This window comes from Centruroides vittatus, unplaced genomic scaffold, assembly GCF_030686945.1.
Source record: "Centruroides vittatus isolate TY-2023 unplaced genomic scaffold, ASM3068694v2 scaffold_1167, whole genome shotgun sequence".
In the NCBI taxonomy this organism is placed as follows: Eukaryota; Metazoa; Arthropoda; class Arachnida; order Scorpiones; family Buthidae; genus Centruroides; species Centruroides vittatus.
Window position 1 is genome coordinate 1,977,420 of NW_027122671.1, and position 27,151 is coordinate 2,004,570.

General features: G+C 32.3%; 1 protein-coding gene across 2 annotated transcripts in view; it reads left to right on the plus strand.

Moving 5' to 3' along the window:
* Positions 1-10,382: 10,382 nt before the first annotated feature.
* Positions 10,383-27,151, plus strand: part of LOC136986744 (carbonic anhydrase-related protein 10-like) — an 86,955-nt gene continuing 70,186 nt past the window's right edge. Inside the window, exons 1-2 of one of the 2 annotated variants that reach the window (XM_067284350.1) lie at positions 10,383-10,414; positions 15,146-15,313. In XM_067284350.1, coding sequence (XP_067140451.1) covers positions 15,208-15,313 — 106 coding nt within the window. In that variant the 5' untranslated portion in view covers positions 10,383-10,414; positions 15,146-15,207. Of the gene's footprint in view, positions 10,415-15,101; positions 15,314-27,151 lie in introns of those variants that run through there. The other variant, XM_067284349.1, reaches the window with a different exon arrangement.

Sequence of the window (27,151 nt, forward strand, 5' to 3'; positions counted from 1 at the left end):
ATTTGTTTTGTGTACAGTTGTTTATAGTAATATTTTTCTGGTGATTTCATTCGATCGGAATGGCAATGCTCAGAATAATAAATTGATTTTTATTTCCTATTTAGAACATCTGTTATTCTCGCAGATATTGCCAACAATAATAAGAATTTCGTTAACAACATGAAAAATCAGTAAAATATTATTCTAATGAAATTAAATTTGATTAAAGCAAAATTTCGTAAAATTTATTAATGCACAAGTCTATAATTATTATTTTTTTTATTATATTTTTGACGAAATATAATTGTGCGCTAGTCTTTTTTTTAAAATATATATATAATACATTAAAATTTTTAATTAATTTTACGAATTCTATATTAAATTGAGAAATTTTCTTCTCGAGAATTTTGAAAGCATAAATTCGTTTTACGTCACTCGAAGAAAGAAAAAAAAATATATATTAAAACAAAAGTAGTGTAGCAGTTTAATTTTATTAAGTCACTACTGAAATTTTTGTAAGGTGGAATGAAAATTTCTTTTATTAAAAATTCCCCGGTCGGTTTCGGTGGCACATAAAAATTTTCCAATGTCTTAGCTCAGGCCAGAGTATCACGAAAAGAATGCTTTATTTGGTCAGTGCAATCTGGTTAATAGTTCTGACATTCCGCGAACGCCTGATGTCGAAATTGTCTCGATTCTCATTTCCGTTACTTTCTCTTACGATTACTGCATTCATAATTAATTTTTCTATTCGGTTTTACGACTGCCTTTACCCATGCAAACGGCCTGGTAGAAGTAAGTCGCGGCGTGATTCGTGATTGGAACGGATAATTGTTAATTTGAGCTAAAATAGTTAAAAGCCCATTTAACCATTAGTAGCCGGTCCAGTTGGTGTAACTAACCAGTCGTAGTCGTAATATAGTCCGAGACAATTATACGGCTGCCACATCGATTATGAATAATCACATCGCTTCGCTTGTTAAGACCAAGGCGAAATTTCAAGATTTATCCCTACTTAATTTACTAACATGTTTCCTTTGTTTTGTGCGCTTGTACGCGCCATCATACTTGAAATTCTTTTCAATTAATTTTTTAAAATGTTTTAACTTTTATCGTATTTTATCGGTTTAATTTATTAACAATTGAAACGTATAAAAGGAGAACGGCACAATTGGCTATTAACGTATCGAATAAATCAAGTTTGTTGTTTGTTCTTTTAGTCCAATTTGTGGAAAGTTGCGAATAAAAGTATCGTATTATTTAAATATTTAAAAGTGAAATTTAATCGGTAGCATAAATAAATAAATTTTTGTAGCTATACTCGTACATAATAATAAATTGTATAATTTGTTCTCCTGTAATTTTGATTTCCGCGAGAAATAACGAATTTTTACAATCGAAATATGTCGGCTTATGTGTCTAATTTAAATGAGGAAAGGTAAGAGGTATCAGCTTTTTAAACAATTACAAAGAAACATTAAAAATCCATTTCTTGATTCAGATTCTGGTCCAGATGTTCCACGGCATCTCTGTTGATCCAGTATTTCATTTGACAAGTCGTTTCATTAACTTAACTCATGCGTTCCGGTTGAAGCAATAAAAGACTGGAAAGAATTACAACACTGGCCGGGATAAAATTGACGAGCAATGGCTAGTGATTGAGGAAAGGCGAGCCAAAGACGGTTTTGTACGATGGGAACAGAAGGTGGGGCAATAAATTTCTCACGTTTCTAGACTGCATAACAAGAGATGCATTCTAACGGCCAAATACACCTATTAGACAGCGAGCCGGTAACTGCCCGATGTTGATCCCTTTCTGGTTACAAGACTATCACATAAAAATTCTCATTGAAGCAAATTGAAGCCGGCCGGCAGTTTCTCTCGTCTCTCTCCTGTTCTTTTTTAGCTTTGTTTTTCTCTGGAAAAAAAATCTCCGATGCCATCGACTAATCCACTAATTGTTCGGCTAGGATAATGTCCGAGCATCGGCCATAAAAGACAGTTTGACAGCTTTTTATTTCCTCCCTTACTATGTCGTTCGGCTTATTCGATCCGGTTTACCAGGAAAAACACGCCAATGCCATCTGCAGACCGATTTCTCTTTTACCGACCATCAATTTTATGCCTTATTTATTTTAAAGGCTTTATAAAGAATTTTAAGTGTCGTAATTATTCAATTAACTGAATCATTTTTGAATTACTTCAATTTTCGAATCTGCAACGTCGGATTATTTTTCTTTCCGACTCGGATCCGTCTTTAGCATCCAATCAACTTAACCGACCGTCATTCTATTTTATGACGCCAGGTGGCGACAGGGCGTCAACCGGAAATAGTTAATGGCGAGACGGTTGTGGTGCCACCTGCCGTTCGTATTGAAAATTTTAATGCTTGGAAACGTATACGATTTACAGGAAATTGGGTTAAGTGCATTATATATTTGATTGAAAATATCAGATTTGTTAACGTGGTTATTTTATATACGAGAAAAATATCGAATTCATCATTTTTAATATTTTAAGTAGTAAACGATCACGTGCCTTACATCTATCTCCCTTAATTCAAGAAAATTGCATTATATCCGTTTACTCTATTCTTCTGAATATGTTACAGTGTAAAGAACAAAAATTGAATGAATTTTCTTAAAGGTTTATATTTTAAGATACTCGATTAACCTTCCCTGGAGTACAGAGACAAAATGAACTGTAAAAATAATTAAATTTACCAGAGTAAATATTCATATACATGTTTAAGAATAAAATGATAAAATTCATATTCTTTCTAGAAACAGAGCGATGAAAATTAAACATTTACGAATGGTATATATATATGAGAAATTCGAACTAATTTAAATAAGTGGACGTGGAGGGATTGTTACATAATTCAAAGGATAAAATTTGGTATAATTGTACTTAAATAGACAATTTGGAAATAACAAATTTCGGTGAAAAAAATTGAAAGGAGGATTTGTATAAATTGCATGCATCCATTTAATCATCATAAATTCTGATGGAACAGTTTTTCTTAAGATATGTGCATTGCTTAAGCCTGACATTCGATCGCCACTTCCAAACGCAGCCATTGGGTCGTCAATTTTAGCCACGTGTGTTCCATGCTCGTTAAAAACTCGTCAGTTTCGTCGTTCCAACGAAAAAAAAAAATTCTAATCAATATTTTAAGTTGGTTTTTTCCTTCATTACTCAATAAAAAGTGGACTGACCTCAATGACCCTGTTCAACTTATCGGGGTTTTGAATTTGATTGAACATTGCCTACAATATTATGTACAAAATACCCGACTAAAATCGTATTTTTCCTTTCTCTTATTTAAACATTCCTTTCGCATATTAAATGCCAACATTTATGTTAATACGCCATGATTATTTGATATTTGCATAAATTGCATCCCAATGGAATGGAGTAAAAAGAAAATTCCTTTCATCGATTTATGTATAAAGCCAAACTTTATAAGAATATTTGTTAAATAATCGTATATTGTTTGGCCGGTCGGTTCTTGCCGGAAAATGAATTATTAATAATACTGGCGGTTTTTGCTTATTTGGTTTTCCTCGAAAAATCAGTTTAAAAATTCAAAAATTTTTGAGAGACTTCATACTGATAGTGTCGCCATCTGCTGTATGATAATTCAAATTCTTTTTTTGTTTTTTTTTCCTTTAATTTTAGCAGATAAATCTAGTTCGTTCCGATTAAGATAATTTGTTAGGAGATAAGTCTTATTATTACTTTATCAATCAAGTTCGCTTGTCACTTAATTCCGCCCAAACTCTTAATTAATGATCATAGTTCAACCTTTGTAGCATGGCGTGAGGCGTAAATCTTATTTTATATATAAAGTTAATATATAAAAAAAAAGAGAGAAGAGCAAAATGCTATAGGTTCTTCCTAAACGTCTAAGAGCCTTTAACTTTTCTTTCCGTTCTATATAACAAATATTGAAACCATAGAGTACACAGATAGTAAATTTTATAAGAATTGAGGACTGTGTGGCATCGATACCGTCGCTCAACGGCAATAAATTTAAAAAAAAAAAAAAAAACGTAGAATTGAAGACAGTCCTATAGGACGAATTTCAAAAACCAAGGAAATATGAAATTCCCGATAACCCGCTATAGATTAAGAATGCTAAAAATTAAATGTTATATATGTATATATATATATATAATATAGGCTATATATAGGCCTATATAAGTTAGAACTTTAGGCTGAAATGTGCCATCTTTTTTATATTTTTTAAAAGCGATTCTGTCGATTATATTTAACCGGGAGAAAAAAACATTTAAAAAAAGGTGAATGTTTCACTGAATTTTGATATAATTTTGAATAAATCGCATTCGCTTAGATCCCGTAAGCCCCGTCGTTGCTCAGGTAAGCTATTTAGTTTAGTAAATGGGAATGTTCCATAAAGTCGTTCAAATTGGTGCGGGGAATGCCATAGGATCCTATATAATGTGAGTTGTTGCTATAAAATAAGTTGATTTATTTTTGTTCTGAAATAAAACGTGACTCGAAAAAAAAAGAAAAAAAAATTCTTCGATGCTCTCTAAAATACATTAGACGACTGCTTAAAGTTTTCGAGCATTTTAAAATTCAAATTTATATACATTTTAGCTATTTTAATACCTACGAGGTGAGCGTGCGTTTACCTGCCAATCCATTTCAGAAGTGATAAACGTTAGAATAAAACACTCCGATACAAATAAAAGCAAAAAAAAAAAAAGATGTCGGTTTGTCTGTTTTATAACAGTTTATGTTATTTGAATTTTAATGATTATTAATTATGAATTATAAGAACGGTCGATGAGGAGTTTTCTATTACCTGAATGGAGAAGGACGTTGCCTTTGAAAAACATATGTCCGAATCCACCGAGAGAGTGTAACTTGAAACATATTCTGTATAATATCTTAGAAAGTTTTTAAAATTAAATTAAAATCTTTCTTTTTAAAATTAATTTTTAAAAAAAATTAATGAAAAAGTACAGGTTTTAGTAAAAATTGTACTTTTTTTCATTTAATATTTAGACAAAAATTAATTAATTAATAAACAAAAAGTTTAAAAATAAAAGAAATTTTTAAATGAAATTTTAATATGATTATAAATAAAGAAAAAAAAACATTATAATAATTATTTAATTCCTGTAATATATAAGCTATATATATGTATACATGTTGTTTTTTTTACTATTAAATTGAAGAGGAATTTATATCCTTTTTTCACTCTGGATTACTTGTCAAGAATATTTTACAAATTTTACTCGCATTTGAAAGTAAGATTTGTTTAAAATATACACATAAAATAACCGATCCTACGTAAGAAAAATATATATAATAAGCCTACAAGCATTTTATTCCTGAATATATTTTCATATGGCAAACCTATAATATAAAAAGATAACATATTTTAAATTTTATTTCGGATTAGGTTTGCATTTACAATTATTTTATCGTAGACGTAGCCGTTATGCACGGCGCAGAAACCTTTAGAGATGACGTTTCCATAAGAGATTTAGTCGAAGAGAATAACATAAGCCAACTGTTTGCATCCATTTATATTATTTTATCGCGTTATGTATTTAATTTTTTAAATTTTGAATTTTAAAACTGTTCCAGAGAAATAATCTTTATGGTAGATTAAAATTTAAAATTTTCCAAACTTTTAGTCGCTTATGATAGCTGCAGAAAAGAAGTGAACATTAAAATTTTTCCGATACAGAGAGTATGACCATTAAAAATAAATTTTTTATGAATAACTTCCTTAAACAGAATAAATAAGAATAACTTTGTGGATCGATATCTTATCGACTAAGCATAATTCTAAGGGATTTTTTAAAATTTAATTTTATTTTATGAAGATTATCTGGGAAGAGGAGGAATGCGGATTCGAGATAAGAATCAGAAAATAGTGGATTAATTATAAACATAGAAACGGTTAATAAGAAAGAAGAGAGTTGTCCCGAAGCGGCACTCACATCTGGTACAATGGTTGTTTGCCAATGATGAAAAGAAACCGATAAAAAGTAGATAATTGCTCATTTTTGTTTGGTCACCAACAGATGTCGACCTTAACTGCGCGTCAATGATAAATTGGTTTGGAAAGATACGTGCCCCGGAGAAACGAGTGGATTGGCCATCCGCGGATGGGTCCAAGGTCGCGACGTTCACCTGTGTGCTGTCGTCATGGAAACGACCTAGATCAATTATTCGTCGGATGGGCGATAATTAAAGAAGGGATCCGATGTCGGGTTGATGTAAGGAAAAGATTTTTCCGAGTCGCCGACCGGGCATGGAGAATCGGCATTGTGCTCGATGACCAACATGAAAATAATGATTATTTATTACCGAGTACGTGGACGTCCAGGTAATTGAACAAAAGATTTAATGAGATAGTCGGGCTTTATAGTCTGGTTAGCAGATTAGATAGGAAATTTGGAGTTTCGGAATAGAAAATTTGGTAAAGGGCAGATACGGTCGCTCCGGCAATTCCTGTTGCTGGCCGGGGCATTGCCGCAATGCAGGACGTCCAATTGTTATTACAGTAGTTTTAATTAAAAGCGTAATTATTGCGACATATTTTATTTAAACGCGTCACGAAATTATTAATGTAATTTAATTTTTAAGGAAAGCCGATAATGCCCGGTTATTGGTAGAGTAAAGGATTAAAGCGGGCAAAATGGTAAGGAAATGGCCAAAAACGAGCAAACGTCATTAAAAGCATCATAAATACGTCGACGTACATTTTTCGTAGTTTGTGTTGTTTGGTCCAAGTCGTTTGTGCGTAAAAGCTCCCAAGTGATCAACGGTTATTGATATAAATGAAATAAGACAACTGGAACGACGTACGACGCATTAAAACTGCATTAGTCGGCAATTTATACCTGAGCGAAGAAACATTAGCTAGCCAGACAGCGGACAACCGAGCGGTGGGACGCCAGAGGGGTCATCCAAGCTGCAGACTTAATGGCAAATGGATAAAATTTTTTATCGACTACTATATCCCGGTATCATTTTACGATACGGAAAATATTTATTTTTTGAACGTCCGACTTTTATTATATTTGTCAACGCTCGAATTTCACAGTCATAATGGTAATACTAATGGATTTGTCGTCGTTTGCGGGGCATCCGCGCCATGTATCCGGTAGGCTTTAGTTTTACTTTAATGTCCCATTAGAGCTGCTTAACGGCCGTGCTTTAATGACACGAGACTTTATTAGGAAGACGTTCGTCCAATGAAACGTCGCGCGAGCCCCGTTTATTGGAGCAACAGCGGCGATCGGCTATTGGTTACGTCGTCCCCATAATCCGGGCACAATATAAGGATTACTTTAACGTCCGACTCAAAAACTCTATGCGCTCGGCGTCGTGCCCCCGAGTGCACGATTTATGCGCAACTGCGACTCCTACCGGTTTGTTACCGAACACCAAAGCGGCCTTAAGAATGGCCGCGGGCGAGACCCAGCTGCTCCCGAGTTCGGGTCACTTTAACAGATTACCTCTGCACGCCGCGGCCTGATGGCCCGAAGTGCTTCCCAATTCGATCGGATATTGAATCTGTGACGTCGACAATATACAGGTTTTGCTTCCAATCTTCTTTTTATTCACCGGGACGTACGCCATTTAATTCCAAATTTATGATTATGAAGGCGCATAACTTACTCTAGCCGTGTAATTAACGCTTAGAATTGGGTAGACAAGCGTGACGCAAACCCGGAATAAATTCTTTACCAAATAAATAGCCGGAGACGAAGAAAACTGCAATCGTAAACATAAACTACTGAGACGGCTTTTTATCAACTACGCCGGCCGATCGATAAATGAATCCTTTATAATTTTCGTCGCACCCAATTCTGTTGAAGTCTTTTAACTAACAGACTGACTGCCCTGTAATCTTCTCTGCCGAATTTCATCATTCTACATCCAGTTTCGAAAGAGTTATGACGACAGAAGACCTACTTACTGCAGTGCTTTTTCATATGGCCCCGGCACTAAAACACACATAAATTATGCTTATATTAATTTTGTTTTATTGTAGGAGGAAAATATTATTTCTGCGAGCCGGTGCGGTAAAATTGGATAAAGTGTAAAAATTTTTTCTAAAGAAATTCTTACAGGGGGACGAACCAGAAGAAATATTTCGTGTTTCTTTTAACGCTTTTAATGGAAAAATATTTCCGAACCAAATAAAATATTTCATAATACGTTCCTTCTCCGGGATATAAATCACGACACTAATATTTTACAAGTAAAAAAAAAATCCTACGTTTAATTGCCAGAATCATATTTAAGAAATTTAACAGCAACAGTCACGAAAATATTGTTGCAGAAGCAACAAAAAATTGTTAACTCTGCAGTTTTTTGAGGAGTTATTCTCAATCTTATGTTTGAAGTTCACCACACAAGAGCGAGTGGAGGAAAGAAAAAAAAAATTATCTCTAGTTTGTCCATCACGTTTAGAAAAAATGCCCTCAGCAACCTCGCTTTTAGACGTACCGAAAATTTACAGCAACATTTCCACCAGATCTCTTCAAAGAAGTACACAATGAGCATCATGGCCAGAAGGAATTGACCCGCTCGCCAGCAATTACCACACCATGCACTAAACTTTAATGCTATCTGCTGAAGGAAATATTCAATAAACTGTTTCGTTAACTTAATTCATAACTTCTATCGGACTCTTAATTACTGTAAAATACTAAATAATGTTCCTTTCGGGGAACGAGAACATCAATATAGTCAAACGTTATTCGAAATCAACAACATTTAAAGATTTAAATTGTCGATTGTGGGTTAAATATTTAGTATTTTACTATATTTGGAATGCTGCAAAATCTAGAAAATAATAATAAAAAAGAAAAGAAATACTCGATAAATCTTTACTGTAAACGATAACTTCTTCCTTTATGCCAGAGAATGTAGAGAATGGAAATAGTAGTGTTTGTAAGCTGTAGTATTATGAGATCGTGAAGGTTTCAAAAGAAAAAAAAAACGAATTCGAGAAGCGCGGAGATTTATATTTAAACATTTAAGTTATTTACCGTAAAAACTGCATACAATTATGGAAAATTTTGAATATTTTGTTTCATGGAAAAAATATGTAAATTTATCACGGAAGAAAGGGAAAAAAAAATCGAGATTCTTTCGTGACAAAACAACAAAAGTTAAGGGGAGACTTTGATATTTATTAGAAAAAGAAACCTTATCTACGGTAATTTATTGAAGAAGCGTACCCTCCCGAATACAGGACAAATGTAAATTTTTTTCTATCGACACGCGTAAAAAATACTTCGAAACTTTATCGTGCAACAACACTAGGGAAAATTGTTGCAAATTCAACAGAAACATCCCGCGTGGCAGATTTTTTTTTTATTATTTTATTATTTTTTAGATTTTAATACGATTCAGATTTTTTTTGCAGGGGATAAATTTAGAATATTCTATGTAAAAAATATATTAAAAAATTATGCGAATTCCGATGTTGGAAATTTATCCGAATTCGTGGCTTATATATATATATATATAAAATAAAATAAAAATATGTAACCAATTTCTATTCACAATAAACAAACTAATTTGCATAGGAAAACTACTCGATTCGAATAATGTATGATTTATAATGAACGTATTCAAATATTAATTTTTTATAATTACCATGCAATTTAATACGATGTAATAACGATAATAGTTTGATAATTTTGGAGACTTTAGAAGGGGGGAAAAAGAGGAGAAATTACCTATATTATGTGAAAAAAATTTTAAAATTGCTTTAAAAAATGCTTAAGAAAAAAGCTTTTTCTTTAGTATAAATAACACAGCACGCTGTTTAATACCGTTTTTTAAATTTTACCACATTTATAAAATAATCGAAAATAAACATCTATTTCGAAATTAGAAGATTTAAATACATTTAAAAATGTACATAAAGAACATAATCTTAATTAAAAGTCAGACAATGGTTCTTGATTACATTTGTTCTCAGTTAAATAATCCGATAATGGAACAGTTAGAGGCAGAGTAACTGATTTCATTCCTGTTACACGTATATTTTTACAAACACAACGTTTACTTGTTTATCCCCGGAATTAAATCTCTTTACAGCAAACGAATACAATATCACACAATAAAAGAAATGACTTTAGCCGAGTTTATTTTCGAAAAATCATAATATTTATACCAATTAAATTTTATGTAAATGAATCTATCGTTAAGCCAGTTATTATTATTATTATTATTATTATTATTTTTTTTTTTAAAGGTCGAATTATAATTTCGTTATCCTTTCGAACGTATTATCAATAATAATTATACATGCTCTTTCAGAGGTGACTGTTATGTATGGAGTTCACACAGCTCCGTTTCTCAATTTGCATGATGTATGACTAGTTAAACACGTGAAGGCTCTTCCCCCTCTTCCTGCTCCTTGGTGAGTTATCATTTTATGTTCGGATCAAATCTTGCGATTTTTAATCGCTTCTTAACTTCATAATTTTATTTAGTTATTGACTACTTTCTCGTATTTTTTGACACCATTTCTTTTATTTTTCTCCGCGCTTTCGTCATTTGTAGATTTGTCGTACATTTAAATCTTAAATGATGTATGTTCCGAAGCGTTTTAGTGGAAAAGAATTAAATGACAATTACTTTTTACGGAAAGAATTTATCAATTTTTTTAAAGAAAAAGAATAAAATATTTATATTATTATTAATATATATATGCTAAATTGCTAGTGTATATTCGTAAATATATCTTTTCTATAATATAATATCAATATTTTTTTTTTAAATAAATAACACAATAAACAATTTATCTATTGAAAAAGTATTTAATAGAAACAGATGACAGAGTAAATTTATATTAAAAAAAAGAAAAACTAAGAATTGTTTCGTGAACAATCGAAAGATTATTTTAAAAAAATAAATAAATAAATAAAATACTTTTCTGACGAAACAGATAAAGAAAAGATTTTTTTTCTTTGTTCCGTTCCATTTTTTTTTTTATTTATGTTTATTTTTATGTACAATTTATAATTATTTTAAAAGTAATAAACAGATGTTACAATTAAGGAAAATATATTTATTCTTGGTTCTTGTGGATGTTTCTGTTAATAAATAAGGCGGTAGTAATATTATCCTGGAGCGGAATTATCAGAAATTACCTTGCCAAGATGTCCCAAAATAAATGATTTGAAACAAAACGAGCGGAGCTCGTGCTTTTTTATTTATGTTGTTTTGATAAATTTATAATAATTTCTCGTGAACGACATTACAGTAGTTTATCGTTATTTATTATCATGTAACTTTAGCGAGTAAATTTGAATTATTTATTCCGAAACGTGTTAACTATTTCATGCAACACGTTGCCGAACAAACCATTACAATAAAGTTGTCACAAGTTGGAAAATTTGCGATTATTCTTTTTCGTCATCTGTTGAGTGGATAATTTACCAAGAAGTTTACTGTACTTTGAATGGAAAAATAAAAAATAAAAAAAAAAATGTCGTAGAAAAACCATCTAAATTTGATCTGGAAGATAAAATAGAGAGATTGGAAGGGAGATGTCGTAAAAATGATTGATAATTGTACAAATTTAAAAGTAGAACACACAATTCTTGCCGGCAATGGCCGAGAAGATGCATTCGTTTAAACGCCTTGATCGAAGATTAAGGCCGAGAAATCGAGGTAAAAATAAAAAATGAAAGCAAAATAACCGTTTAAAAATGACTTTTCTCTACGAAATTACGCCATCAACGAGCGAAATAACGTAAAGAAAATTGGATAAAATGATCAGTCACGTTACTAAATTAATTAATTTAACGAGTTAAATGTATCGAACGGTTTAATAAAAATTTTCAAAATGAAGTCGTATCTTTTGTTAAATGTTTTCTGTTTGGTTTATAGAGAATAATAATGCGTAAACATTAGTATTCGATTCGATTTTCCATGTTATAAACGCCTACTTTCTAAACTGTTTTTCTTGTTGGAGACCGTAATAGAAACCGTGTTTACAAAATTCAGAATGCGGGCTTTACACATATTTGTTTCTTTATGTTGTATATTCGCCATTTGTTCTATTTTCTTTTTATAGAACTCGCGTGAAATTTTAAGATAAAATATCTTAAAATATTTATTCGGCATAAAATTTACAATATTGTAAATTTTGCTAATTGTCCACGTTTTATATATATACATATATAAAAGAAAAATAGAAATAAGGAAGGCGTTTTGAAATTCAAAACATGGAGGTTTTTCTCATGAAGAATTAAGAAGAAGAATAATTTATATGTACGAAGTATTAAATATTAATAATAGAGATGATAGATGAACGTATCATTTCTAAATCGTCGGATGATCGCGGCTGGAAAGTAACGATTACCGCAGCAGTTAGAGAAACGAATTTTTATTTATTTATTTTTTAATTTTAAAAATTTCGTAAAAAGTCGCTGTTTATAAGCTGGGGGAGGAGGAAGAAAGGAAGGGGAAAAAACAGAGAGAATAACCGTAGCGAGAAAACGCAGCTGTTTGGAGAAAAAGCAAAGGACGCTTTCCATCTTTTGCAAAATATGTAGCCTGGAGACTAAGTCTCTTCCAGCATCGACCTCATCGTTCTTTCTCATTTTTGCTGCAGGATTTCTATTCTTTTCCCCAAAGATGATTGGATTCCTCTAGTATTCTTTTGTTGGCGGAGAATTCCTACACTCAGAAAACATCCCGGCAAGTTGAAGTCTCTTCTCTCGAAAGAAACGGTAGAAATTCCCACTAATTGTCAAATGTCTCACGTCGTCAATTCGACGGTTAGAAAATGATTCTTCCCATTTATTCTCTGAATATTTAACTTTCGCTAAAGGCGGCAATTCTCCGCCGGGCTAAAAATAAGGATCTTTAAAATATTAAAACAAGTTTTGCGTACGGTTCGAAAGAAAATTGTTGCTGAATAATCATATATTCAGTCCTGCACGAGTCTACCCAGAACTATTTGCATATCTTTTCCGTATTTTAACACGGCGTGAGATCTAACATATGGACAACACTTTTTACGTCTGCCTGATTAATTGCTTTTTGCGCATTACTCCTCCTTTGTTCTACTCTCTCTCTCTTTCTCTCTCTTTTTCCCCCCTCCTAAACCGTTTTCTGCGAACTCTGATAGCTTGTCAATGACATCTGCTCTAAAATATTTTTTGCAATGTCTCCGAATGAATTTTAAACTGGGTTTTTATCTGACACGTGTCTGTATTTTTGTATCGTGTTAGCTTTTTTTCTCTGGAATCGAGGTTGTGTTAAATGTGACATCTTTATAGCCGTGCATTTTTTATAATTTAAAATAAGTGCATTTCTCCATTTTTAAATATACCGGCTGTCCTTATTAATTTTTCTGTTTTTTAAACGAGGATGGATGTTGGTTGACAAGCAGATTATTAACATTAATTTAGCCTTTTCGCTTCGCATAAAGAGCAAACAAATCTATTTTTGTCGTGTTTTTTCTTTTTTATTTTTATCCTGCGTTAAGTATTTCAAAAATGTAAGAAGGCGAAGACTTTCATAAAAAGGTTTTAAATTCAAAAAATATTTTAATAAAACGGAAAATATCCAATTAGTCCACTAGAATGGACGTTTGTTGTTATCCCAGTTAATAGTATTTCAATCATTGTGGGCAAGTTTGGGAGGAAAAAACCCCAGATTAACTGACTACTTTCATTGTGATTATCTGCTCATTAGCACATCTCAACTGCAGGTTTAGCAAATTCTTTTGTTTTTTTCCCCCCTCTTTTCATTTAGTTTTTTTCTTTTCTTTTTTTATTTTTTGTGTTAAGTGTCATTAAATGTAGTGCAGTGTGTTTAACTCATAGTTGATGAAACATTAAACGATCGTTCCTTAATCTTCCCTACGCGAATCGATGATGATATTGAAGATGAAGTAAATGACGATGCATGACATCACGATGTGTTCTCGTCGCTTAGAAAGGCCTAAAAGTCATCGTTTTCTTCACATAAACACTTAATCATAAATTGAAATTACATTGCCCGATGTCGTCGCGTTAGTTTAATATTGTTCATAACGTCATCTTTCACTAATTAATTAAAATAATGGTTGTTAATGTCTAGTTAAATGCTATAACGACGCATATTTAATTGATTAAACGCTTGTTTAAGAATTTTTAATTGTTTTTTTTTTAAAGTTTTTTATGAAACTTTTTTAAAGAATTAATAAGATATAGACGCAACAAAAAAGAGGATTAAAAATAAATAGTTTTCGCACAGGAAACTTCATAATCCGTGCATATGTACTTGCGCATTTAATAAATTCCCACACGAACATAATCTTTTTAAGTTAGTTAATAAATTTTTCTAGATTAAAATTAAATTCGTCAGAATCTGCGTTTTTTTTTCTTTGCGAGTACAACGGCATTATCCTTTTGTTGTTTTCAGAAGAAAAGGAGATTTTAAATTCAAAAATAAAAAATAGAAAGAAAATCTTAATGAAAAATACATTAAGGTATCATTGAAACCAAGGGTAGTTATTCATCTTCTAAAACCGTTGACAGGAAGCGAAAATAAATGAATTTAAACTGGAATTAAATTTTTCTCATTGATCTTTAATGCCAGTACTTGTTTAGAGCTATAAATCTACTTTATTGACTCTAGCCAGATTAAGCGAATCATTCATCCCCTAAATGATATAAGCACCGGATATCCCCTTCTATCTTTGGGTTTTACAATTGTAACGCTCGATTCTCCCCTGTTCGAAACACATGTTCTGAGCTATGGTAGCCTGGGGTGGCGTATTTATGTCTTGGGTTTGGGATCGACTCTTTTACTCTTTCTCGCCCCAGGCCAAATGATCCGCTACAGCTGTCAGATGGAGTGATATATGTTCCGTTAAATTGTCGGAGTGGAGCTGGGATAAAATTGGCCCTGCACACCCTTGGGGTAATTTATGGCGGTCACGGACTGGTGTTCGTAGAGGAAACACCCTCTCTCTGTTCAAAAACAGAGGCGAAGGTGTTGGAAAAAAGAAACATCCAGTTAAGGACACCGATTCCGAACGGATGACGGATCGACTGCTCTCTTCTGCTAAGTCAATACATAACTTTATATATGTTGTATTTTTGTATACATATATATATGTATATATATATCTGACGTGTTTCTATTATAGGTATTTGGAGTTTCGTTTCTAGATCGTCTGACTAATGTAGGAAAAAATTCCAACAATTATTCATGAGAAGAAGGTTTAAATTTATGGTAAACTACTTTACATGGAGAATAGCCTGTGTTATGTGCCATTTAGAAGAAACGATCCGCTATAAAGAAATGACTCCGGAAAGTAAGAACCTCACATTTATCTTTTTCATTCTACGACATCTTATACATATCTAGGTTGTAGGTAATCGCTTTAAAACAAATAGAAGCATCAAATATTTCTGTATCACTTTTTGAACTTGTTTAGATAAAAATAGCATTAAATCTAGCAGAATATCTGTAATCAGAAAGTATCTCCTGTATTTTCTTGGTGGAGTAGATGTAGTTTTACAGATGAGTGTGTAACGCGTTCGAACCCCGAGTTACCAGCAGTTGGTTATCTCGGATAACTGTTATATTGCAACTTTTCCTCTCGATAAAAGAAAAAACCCTACACAAAAAATATCAAAGAGAACTAGCGATGTGATCGGTGTCAATACATCTGCTACCGGACAGAGATAAAAGACTTTTTGAAAATGTCGCGTCAAATTCTTCAATCCTCTATAAATATTTCATAAGTTCGATTATCTGAAACGTATCGAATGATAAAAAAAAAATATTAAAAACTTATACAGTATATTATACTATTGAACAGACTATCACCTGACTCGATACGATCAAAAATGACTTAAATCTCTTCTTTCTGATACATTAATCCAGTCTCGTGGCATTTTGCCCGGTTATCGAGTTTAGAAAGCGTAAAACGTATTAAATTAAGAGTTATTAAAGGACAATAACCGTATTAATTGCGATGGATAGACGTTTTCTTAGTTTCGACGTCGACGTTTCCATTAAAAGATAAAAGAACAAGCTTTTTGTCATCTTTTGACCCCTTTATCCCGGCTAAAGAAATGACGGATTATTATCTCATGACAGAAATATTTCTCCACAGCTTACTATCCTAATTACTCGTGTCAAAAAATGCTGTCATCTTCCACCCTTTGTGTGTGGAGCGAATGTGTGGTCATACCTACAAGGCTTTGCACTTTGCTTGCATTAATCATCATTAAGATCGACTCTATATTTTGTTACCAAGAATTTTATCTTTAATGGCGATTACATTATCAGCTGTAGTTTTGTTATAACTAAATCATGTAAAATACAAACAGAATCCCGAGAGAAATCAATCGAGTACAAAGTTATATTCTATCGATTCCTGGATATATTCTATATTCATTTTTTCCCCCTTTATTTAGTATTTAAAACCGCAGATCGATCAGTTCTATATCCCTATTGAGTTACATTAGTCGATAACTCGCCTACAGAAGAATTAGGCGGGAGGTCACACATCATAATTTCCTGCGTGTTACACTGGCGTAATACTTCTTTATTCCGAAGATTTTAGACTCTGACAACACAGGATATAAAAAAAAGAGATAACGTTACTTTGTTATTTCATTTCCAAGTTGTAAATGTATCTGCGCTCGTCTTGCACTTTAACTATATTTATGCAAATGTTTATGGGCAGGCATTTATTTAATCAATCATAACCCAGTTGGTCATCCGATATGTTGGCTAAAATAGTAAATGCTTGCCTTATTTGGTTATAGAATCATACAAAATTTATGCGCATTAAAATGGATGTATAGCCTCTAAATTGTCAGTTTCGTTTTTATTAATATTTAATATATTATTTTCTTTTTTAATTTTCTATAATTAACTGCGGGTAATTATTAAATTATTAATTTAGCAAGATAATTCGAAACTGATAGAGGTTAAATTTTATCTTAAAATATCCATAGATAGGCTATAAAATATACTTTTAAAAAATATCTATTGTAATTTTCTAAGTTTTTTAAAGCAGTTTTAAAAAATTCTTTCGCTGCTGTTTGAGTATTTTTCTCGGAAATTTTGCCAACATCTGGAGAATTAAAAGAAAAATTATTATTAAAATTAAATAGAATACTAACAAAATTCTAACCAAGAAATAAAGATAAAAAAATTGAAAAATACACTACCAAATTATAAATTATTTTGGATAAATAATATCTATTAAGAGGCATTTGGAATAAAACTATAAAATATTCTCTCATCTCTATGTAAATGAATAATCTCCGTTGAATAATTATTTCAAATATTTTGAAAACTAATCGAAATCGGATCTGATTTAAAGTCGTGTTCATAATTAGAATATATTTTCTTTTAATTATCAATTAGTGTTTAATGAAATTATTTTCAATATATTGCTTAAACGATGCTTTCCTTTACACGATAAAAACAAAGGAAACGAATAAAGAACTTGCGGTTTTAATTGAATGATTTTAAGTTATTAATCCATTATAGAGTCTAATATATAACAATGTGTCACTTTTTATATCCAATTTTATCAAATTTACGACTTTATTTTAATTCCGTTTAATATTAAAAGATAAATTAAAATTTAAAAAGTCGCCATTTTGATTCGCTTCGTTATTTTACCACAAACACTGGTAAAATTCAAAATTATAAAAAAAAAAATCTTCCGATTTTCGTAGCCGAATAAATCTATTTTGTTTGGTTACAGCGAAAGCAAACATTTTGTAATACATAATTTACGGTAGCCTGTCTTTTGTCTAGGTGAAACACAAACGTTTCACTCGAATCTCAAAATTCTAAGATGGCGCCGATATAAAATATTTAAACGTCTAACGTATATCTCATTGGCAATTAGAATTTGAAATGGAAACTTTTAGTTTTAACGGTTTAAAAACAAACGGAAAGGAAAGCGGCAAATGTTTAAGCCGCATTAGTTTTAGCACTTTGTTTTTTAAACAGAAATGTTTAAAACGAAAGCCATAAAGTTTCCACATATATAAACCAGATTATGTAATAAGTAAGGTGTAACGTGCAAACCATAAACACACACTAGGAAACATTTATTGAATGTAAATGCATTATTTAGAAAGATACGAGCGCGTAGGACCCAATTTCCCCATTTTAATAAAGCAGTTATTCCCAAACACACGGTGGCGACCGTACATCACGGTAAATGCGGGGAAGACCGGATTTTCGGTAGCGTAAACGAACGTCGCCGGTGAACACCATTACTACGGGATTACGACTGAGTTGTGTTGGCGATGGCCGCCCGATAAGGTGAAGAGATTCGATGTTGCGTTTCGGACATCTTCTCCGGGGACGATTTCTCCTCTGCCGCCTAAAGTCCTTAGATTTTGAAAATGAATCAAAACCGGGGGTTTCAGTTATCGGCGCGCGACGCGGCGCGCCAAATCAACCACTCGATTGCAACGAAAGAAACACCTTATCCCAGTTGATTTGAACGGAGCGATAAGAGGGGCGATCGAGCGAATAGCAGTCCGAGCTCATTTCTAAACAAGTCGTTAAAGCTCAGCCACGTGAATGCGGCATTGATCTTAATAAATACCTGACAAATTACACAGGCCATTAAAAACCGCCAAAAGAAGAGCGGTTTGGTCAATTGCGAAGTAGAAGAAACCGGAATCAACACCGTCCGCTAATTTGTGTTTGTATCGGAAAGAGAGTGAACGAAAAGGAAGCAAACTAACGAGTTTCTCAATAAGATTCCCCAGGGCAAAAGAAGTATGCTCTAAATATCCACAAAAGATTTTTATAAATTGGTTCATTTCGTGCGTGAAATCAACCAACGGAATAGGTTAAACTAATTTCTATCGACTTAACCGCCGTTTTTTCTCCCCCTTTTTTTTATATCCCTCTCGGTTAAAGATGGCGGCAATGCCAATTTAATTTCTAGCCAGCGTTAAATATCCTTGTACGAGAGAGACTGGCGGAACCCCTAATATTAATAAATTAACGAGAGTTTACGAAATATTATTATTTTTTTTGTGTTGATTCGTTCTGTTTTCCGAAAACTGCCAGCTTAGCACTCTCCTTACACAGCTAAGCACATTACAGCCAAGTCCCAATAGGGATGTACGTCTACCTGAAGATCAAAAGGTCAGGCGAGAGGTCCCGTTAGGACGATAAGACTAACCTTATTAGATGTAGCAGTCAGTGCCTTATTTCGTTAGAATTCCGAGATCTGCTGGTACTATATTTGTTCCGCCCTTAGGTTAGTCCATTACTCGGGGGAAACATCCTTCTTAGCTTTGTCTCTCGGGGTTCGTTGGCAGTAATATATTTGAAATTTAAATTTAACTTATGTTGTATCGGATCGTTTATTTAATATTTTAATTGATCTGAATGCTTTCCTTTTATATTAAAAATTTATAATTAAAATTTAAGATTTTTAAACATCTATTCAAAGCCTAAACTCCGAAATACTACACTTTCTATACGGATTAGTGTCGAAAATCATCGATAGATGACTCGATAATCTACAGAACGTGAATAGAAATATCGAAATTCGTAGTTTATCTCACAAATATTTCCAAAATTTAAAAGAAGACGGAGTTATGACACTATTTTTCTTTAAAAAATCACGTTTACAGGCAGGGAAAAAAGTCCTGTATAAAATCCTGTAGGATTAGACGAGCGCTCCACCCCAATGTATCTTGGAGTTTTCGAATTTCTTTAACGAGCTGCAAAAATAAACAGAAAGAAGTTCTGTCCATAAACAACTTTTTCTTTGTTCAAAATATTTATTATTTTGCAAGAATGTATAATGGTGCAATTAATGAGGTCATTATTTGCGAATAACTTTTCGGTCTCATCTTTTCGATTAAGAAGCAGAAAACAGTTTTGTAGTTTTCATTTCTCAGAGTTAATGTGGTGTAGTAAGAAGATCGTTTAGCGTACACATAAAGTTGGACTGTAGCGGCAACAAGCATTGATTAATTTCGTTGACGATTCCTTGTGTATTTTGGCAAAATTTAAAAGTATTATAATTAAATAAAAATACTGTATAAGAGAGATCTTATTTTATATTTAATTCGGCATTTTCTTTTGTTATGTTTCTTATGAAAGAGGGAGGAAGTTCGATCGGCGATTATCAAGCCATGAAGACACAATAGTGTCTGTAGAGGCGTCAAGTGCAGGAGTTTCTCTTGGCAAGTTAACAACTGAGGAAATTTGCCACTATCTTCGACGACACCTTTTTCGTGTAACTTTTTCTTTCGTTACACAAAATTTATTTGTTTTCTTTGTGTCTTTATATTTTTCTGGACGGTAGAAGGATCTGCTGGTGAAAGTTTCGCTCTTGTTAAAACGACGTTAAAAACAATGCAAGATTATTGAAACGTTTTATCATTCTATAAAGATGACTCACTGGCTGACTCATAATTCCTCTTACTCCCTTCCACAAGGATTACTTCGATCGAAAAATTCTGTTTTATAATATCAATAGTTATTCTTTCTGTAACTGCTCTTCTCGGCCAAGTATTGCGGTCAATTGTTGTTCTGTTCTTGTAAGCTATTGTACGTGTGTGTGTTTTATTCTGTACCAGACAGAACAATTTAATACCGCAATTGCTACAAACAACAAAGATTATATCCAATGCTTTACTGAACTGCGAATCAATTTGGATTCACTAAAGCGTAAAGCAACTTTAATCAACGTTAAATTCGGCGAAAAGGTTTTTGATTTCATTAATTTAAAAATATCGTATATATAAATATATTAGGGTGACACACATTTTACAAAATTAACGTCGAAAGAACTGATCTACGACTCGTGGAAGGAAACGGGCCTATTGTTTGCATCCAGCGAAAAAGCCCACAAGAATTTTAAATGGCTTTCGATAAGCAATTACCGAAAGAATTCTTATGTATTTTAAGTAGTTTTTAATTTTCTCGAGGGGTAAGCGAAGTTTTTGACTTAATTTTAAAAATAAGTGAGGTTCGAAACGATAAAAAGTGGATATTACAGAAAGGGAGAGAGCACTTTTGAACTTTACTTTGCAAAATATCGAATGCACCTTTTCTTTTTTCCTCGAATAAGAGGTATAAAGTTCCAAAAAGCTGACAAATTGCATTAAATTCATAATTATTATCTGGAAATTCCATAATTTAATTGAGGAGTCAGTACTCGAAAGTTTTATTGTGAAAAACATTTAACAATGATTATTGCTCAAATGCTAATTGACTGCACAATTCAATTAGTTTTTTTAAAGTTGCCTACAGGAGAAGTTCCGTTTTAAAAGTGCAATTAACGGAATTGCGCGAAGAAGCATACCTGCGGCCAACATAAAAACTCCCTGGTCGACTATAAGCTGGTGCTAAGTATCCAGACTGGATAGAGTACACTTCCATTAATTGCGCGACACTCTTTAAACGTTAAGTTGACAAACATGACTGGATGAAGCAAGAAAAAGAAGAATTTTTTAAAATCTTTTTTAAAGTTCAGATAACTTTCCTTTTTAAATTTAACACTAATTAATTTATTACAAATCTTCGTCCTTGTACCTCCATTTTTTTCTTTTATCTGCAGAGGTTGTTCCTGTCGCGTATTGTTTAATTTTTCAATTTTTCCGATCTTTCAAATATTTTCCCATCAAAGATTTTAGTTTAAAATAAATCTCTGCACGTCATGAAAATGCTTAGCAACGTTATTTTACATCATGAAACTGTCGAAGAAAAAACAAAAAATCTTATAAAATCCTTTACGAGTCCGATATAAAAAGAGGCAAAAATATATCGAATTTAATATTATAATAAAAATAATTAATGTAAAACAGTGGGTTTAAAATTTCATTTTTATATTTTGTCTTTAATGACCGAGTCTCGGGTTTCCGCGCCTTTTTCATAATTAGCAATAATTACATCAAATATCTTAACCGCACGGCCTTATCACAAAGCTCTATAATTATCGTAAGTGTGTTTTAGGTCGTACGATCACGTGAAGAGACCGATAAAACGAATTTTAATATTTTAAACCTTTAAATAAATATATTAATGCGCAAAGTTAAAGCCGTTTAGGCCAAGTATCGATTCTTTCGATTTATATTTGCGTGATTCTCGAACTTATCACGAAAGTCGAATTCTTATGATTTTATGATTTAGCATATATTCCATAATATGAAGAAGGAAAAATTGATGTTCTCTATATAAATGCAACGAAATGTCTTCGGCACGCATCTTGTTTCTTATTTATTCCCCCTGAAAATTTTCCAAAATAATATTCACAACATTAATTCCCGTCTATAGTTACTTTACGACTTCATCTTATTTACTAGATAAAGAGAAGCGTGGCATTAAAAAAGGAAGAGAGAGAGCCAAACTCGTAAATTAATAATTAAAAACAGCATTTGGGCCAATCAAAAGGTATTAAAGAAATCTCGTGGGATGCCAACGTCTTTCTAACAACAACAAAGTATAATTGGATGCACCCAATATCAATTTTTATCCAATTATCCCAATTTATGATAATCTCTTATCCGTATACTTCAAGTATCGAAGAAATTCTTTATTTTTTTTTTTTATTGTTGTTTTACCGTTATTTTCCGTCAACATTTTTTTCGTAACCGTCTCACTATACAGTAATTCATCATTATTGATAAATATTCAACCATTACAACAGACCTATAATCATGTACAGTATTACTATTATCCTAACCCTATTACACTACTATATAAGTTATATAGGTTATTCGCTTTATATTATCCGTACTTATACAAAAAATCTGCATCGATTTCTATAATTTTAACTATTAATCGGATATAAATCTTTGGAGAAAATATAAATTATACAGGCGAGGGACGGTGCCTGTATAATTCTTCTACGCGACACCGTAGATCACGTAGCAAAATGAGATTTTAGTGTAAAACGAAGCAAGCCAGACGGACCAGAACAGAAGTGTTTCATTCTTAAAGGCCTAGACTTTGCTTCTTTCCATTGATCTTTTGTTCTCGTCTAATCTCGCATTCTTCCTAGCGCCATCTTGCTATTACATTCCATCGTCCCAGTTCTGAAATCTCGTAGGAGGTGATAGACAATCTCGTTAAGTTTTAATGCGTATAAAACTCAATCCTATTTATTTTCAGAGAAATTGGATCACAACCATCGTTTCTATCACCTTCTCTAATGATATACTCTCCAGTTATAACCTTCCATCTAGTCTCGTCTTACCTTTTACACTAAGACCAACTACACGATTCTCTTCCTTTAACTTTATGAATGCGCCTCTCATTAGTCGCAGTTTTTTCTCTTTGCTATTTATGGTTTCGTGTTAAAGTATCGTTTTATAATAATTGTTTGGGGGAAAGAAATCAGAATAGAGTTTTATTTTTATAACTGTAATTAAAATATTAAAATTAAAATTTATTGATCAAATTTTGAATGCTTTTGTAAAGATTCTCTGCGGTTTTTTTTCCCTCCTCCTCCTCCTTCAGACAATAATTTCCGTTGTTTTGAATAGAATTTGATAAAGTTTTTAGTTTTAATTTTTAATTGTGTTTTTATACGTTTAATTAAATTATTTATCAATTTAATTCTTATACTTATATTAACGTTAAAGAAATCTAAGCTAGAATTTGAATGCGAGTCATAAAGACTGATATTGAAGTTGTTGAGAATGCATTTGTCTTTATACTTAGGACATTTTAAATAAGTAAATATAAGATTTTAAGATTTTTTGAAATGTTTATTTAGTACGAAACATTTGAAAATTAAATTTTGCATGGGAAAAGACGATGCCATTTGGAGATAAAGTGGTATCCGTGGAACATAAAATTGCAATAAGTAAAGATTTTGGTAGAAAAACCGAGAATCTGACAATTGAAGCCAAGTGCAAAAATGAATTTTCATGTGGCGAGGTCGACATAACAGATGCAGATATATCAAGATGTAAATCGGAATGGGACTAGATCATCCATTACACAGAAGTAAAAATAAATGCCGAATTCAAAATTTGATACATTATGTATGGAATATTTTTCTAAAAGTTTAGCATCGTCCATCAAAAAAAGATCTTATTATGTCCATTGTATTGTTGATTACTTTTACATTTTGAAAATGCCGTACGTGCTCGTTTCGCATCAATTTTCTTGATCCAGAAATATCATGATGGATCACTATTACGTAGAATGATTGCTTCATCAATCTGGAAATTGTCCGATCAGGAATGCACGAATATTGCTGATTTTGCAGTAATGTATGACTTTAACAAAAACTTTTATATCAAAATAAGGTTAATGACTTGTTACAGACACGGAACTGGCATCCGCTTAATAAAATCAAGACCCGAAGTGATGCATTTTCTCAAAATGCTAGTTTGATGTTTCTAGCTTATTGCTTCTAATCCACTATCATTTTTATATTTCTTAATGAAATTATTTACGTAAAAATTCTTCAAGACGTTATTTTCCATGTAAATCACGTAACTTGAAACCATGTTAAGTGACTGATTGTTGCCCATTTCCTTCAATTTACTCTTCTTTTTTTGATTCGATTTCTTCGGTTTTATTTTATTTTATTTTATTTATTTTCAGAATAGGTCTACTAAAAAGCTACACTTTACAGTTATATCATTCATCAAACACGTGATCCTCGTGACTTCCATTAGCTTGAGCACAGAATAGAATTACTCTGCGTGCATAAAAATGCCGTTTATTTAAGGACCTTTTTTAAAATTTCAACATTTCTAACATTTCGTCACACGATCCGGTAATGTCGCAGAAACACGTGGCTCCGTTAACCATCATCGTCCTCCATTCACTTACGTGCCAGATTAAAAATTAAAGTGGGGTGGTGGTAAGAGTTTGTGATGTCTGTTACATAATAAATCGAGCGTTTGTGTATTGTAAACACAGACGAAAAAAAAGAAAAGAAAATAATAATAATAATACACGTATCAATAATGAAAGAAGTAAGTTTTATTCAAATTTAAGGATATTCGCCACTAAATTTATCATCAATCTTTTCTCTCGAATTTTTGTCAAAATTCTGAAAGGATACTTAGTTGGGTGAATGTGGGCGTAGTCTCTTTACTCTTGTCTAAAGATTTTTCAGGAAACAATCACAATTCAGAGAAAAAAGTAAGTCGAGAAAATCCAAGCACGTTTATCTCAATATTCACTCGGACGGGATTTCATAAATCATAAAATAACCAATACTTTCATCACTTCGAAGTGATGTGGTTTGAAGACAAGTTTTAAATGAAATCTAACAATTATTGATTCCGAGTGATTATATTTTCGTCTTCTTTTTATTTAAAAAATAAGAGGGGGGAAAAAACTAGATTTACTGATATAACCCAGAATAAATTTTTCATTAAGGAATCGGCATTCGTCCGTTTGAAAGTAGACATCGATCTGTAAAGTGATGCATGACCGCAGCTTCATCTTTGCTTCTATCGATTCTAATTCGACACTTTTAAATATAAAGAGTTCTCTCGTCTGTATTTATTCTGGAAGATAAACACATATAATTGACTCGATAAGATTGCTAGCTTCGCATTTATAAAATAAATAACTCGTTTCGACGGATTTGTAGCTTCTACGGCATGATCATGATGGGTAATTTTGTTCTCCGAAGCCTCTAATACACTGGGAATAAAGAAATTCCAAGAAAATAATGCGAAGATGGTTATGAAAGTAAGAAACGTAAGTGAAAAATTAAGGTCGAAAATGTGAAGAGGAGGAAAGAAAAGGTAAGAAAATGGAGGTATTAAGGGGAAGATGATATAATGACAGGAAAAAGAAAGAATTTGAAAGAATGGCCGAAACAATAAAATTGGGAGTCGATGAGTTATAACTGTAAAATCTCATTATACGCTCACGCATTTTCCTGTATTTTACGTTACTTAAATCCACTTTACGTCAAACTAAAATGATTACTTCCGTATCTAACGTTCGTTTTCTGCTAATGTTTTTTTGGTTTTGTAGGCCTTTACAGAATTTCTTTCGTTAATGTTTTCCAGATTTGTTGTTATTTTAGATTTGGCAAAAAGCACATATCGTCAGACATCATAAAACTCGTCATTAAGCTATTCGTTTAGTGTTTTTTGTCGATTCTTCTCGTAATCGGATAAATAAATACGATATTGTATTATTAAGTTAAGCCGTAATTTGTTGTATCCTGGATAATAGAAAGCTCTCCCTCAATACAAAATAAAAAAAGAAAGAATATTTTAGATAGAAATTCTTCTTTAATAGACAAACACAATAGAAAAAAAAGCGGGAACTGCTTTAAAATTAAAAATGGCAAAAAATCGAGAAGCGATTTGAAAGAAACCAATAGACAATTATCGCAAAAAACTGGGCATTTATATAGAGAGCAATCAGAGATCGAACGAGCAAAACGACGAGCAAACGTCCTTCTCTAAGCTGTTTATGTGTCGGAAAAAATCGATAGGAAAGAAAGAAAAGCGTGTAAGTAATTTTGCGAAACGACAATTAAAAAAAGTAAAGTAATTGAAGTCAAAAGCGGAAGTAAAGTCAAAATGTGACAGGAGATAGTGTGATAGGAGAGGAGTCGCCATTCCATTTAAATTCACCCGGGGACTCTATTTTTCATTCCTTTCTAGCACTCGAACTCGTTGAGCCGTGTCCAAGTCTGTCTCTTAGGACTGCTCGCCGTTTACATGGTCCGTCGAAATCGACCCTACCCCAGGGCTCGACAGGGACCTCTGCAATTCCGTATTGCTGTCGTCACCAACTGAAGCTGCTGCACTCGACTGATAGCAGAATATATATTTATTCTTCTAAGCGCTCTACCTTGATTTATCCAATGTTTTTTTAATTGTTTCTTTTGTGGAAAAACATTGAAATTTTGTTTTCCATCTCTAACAATTTTTTTTAGCATTATAAAAATATTTATTCTGGAAACTTTCGACTAGACTAACACACGAAAACGTTTAAGCAGTTTATCTTAAAAATAGCAGATGCGATACGTGTGTGGATTGTCGTGTGGTCCCACGTACAATTTTATAGGATTAGTCGAAACGTCATAAAATTTTATCGTTAAATCCTTTTCCAAATTTAATAGGTCACGATATATACACTAAACCCGAGTTATTTGTAACGGAAGTACACTAAGTATCAAAATGACAAACAAGTCATTTTTGTCTTC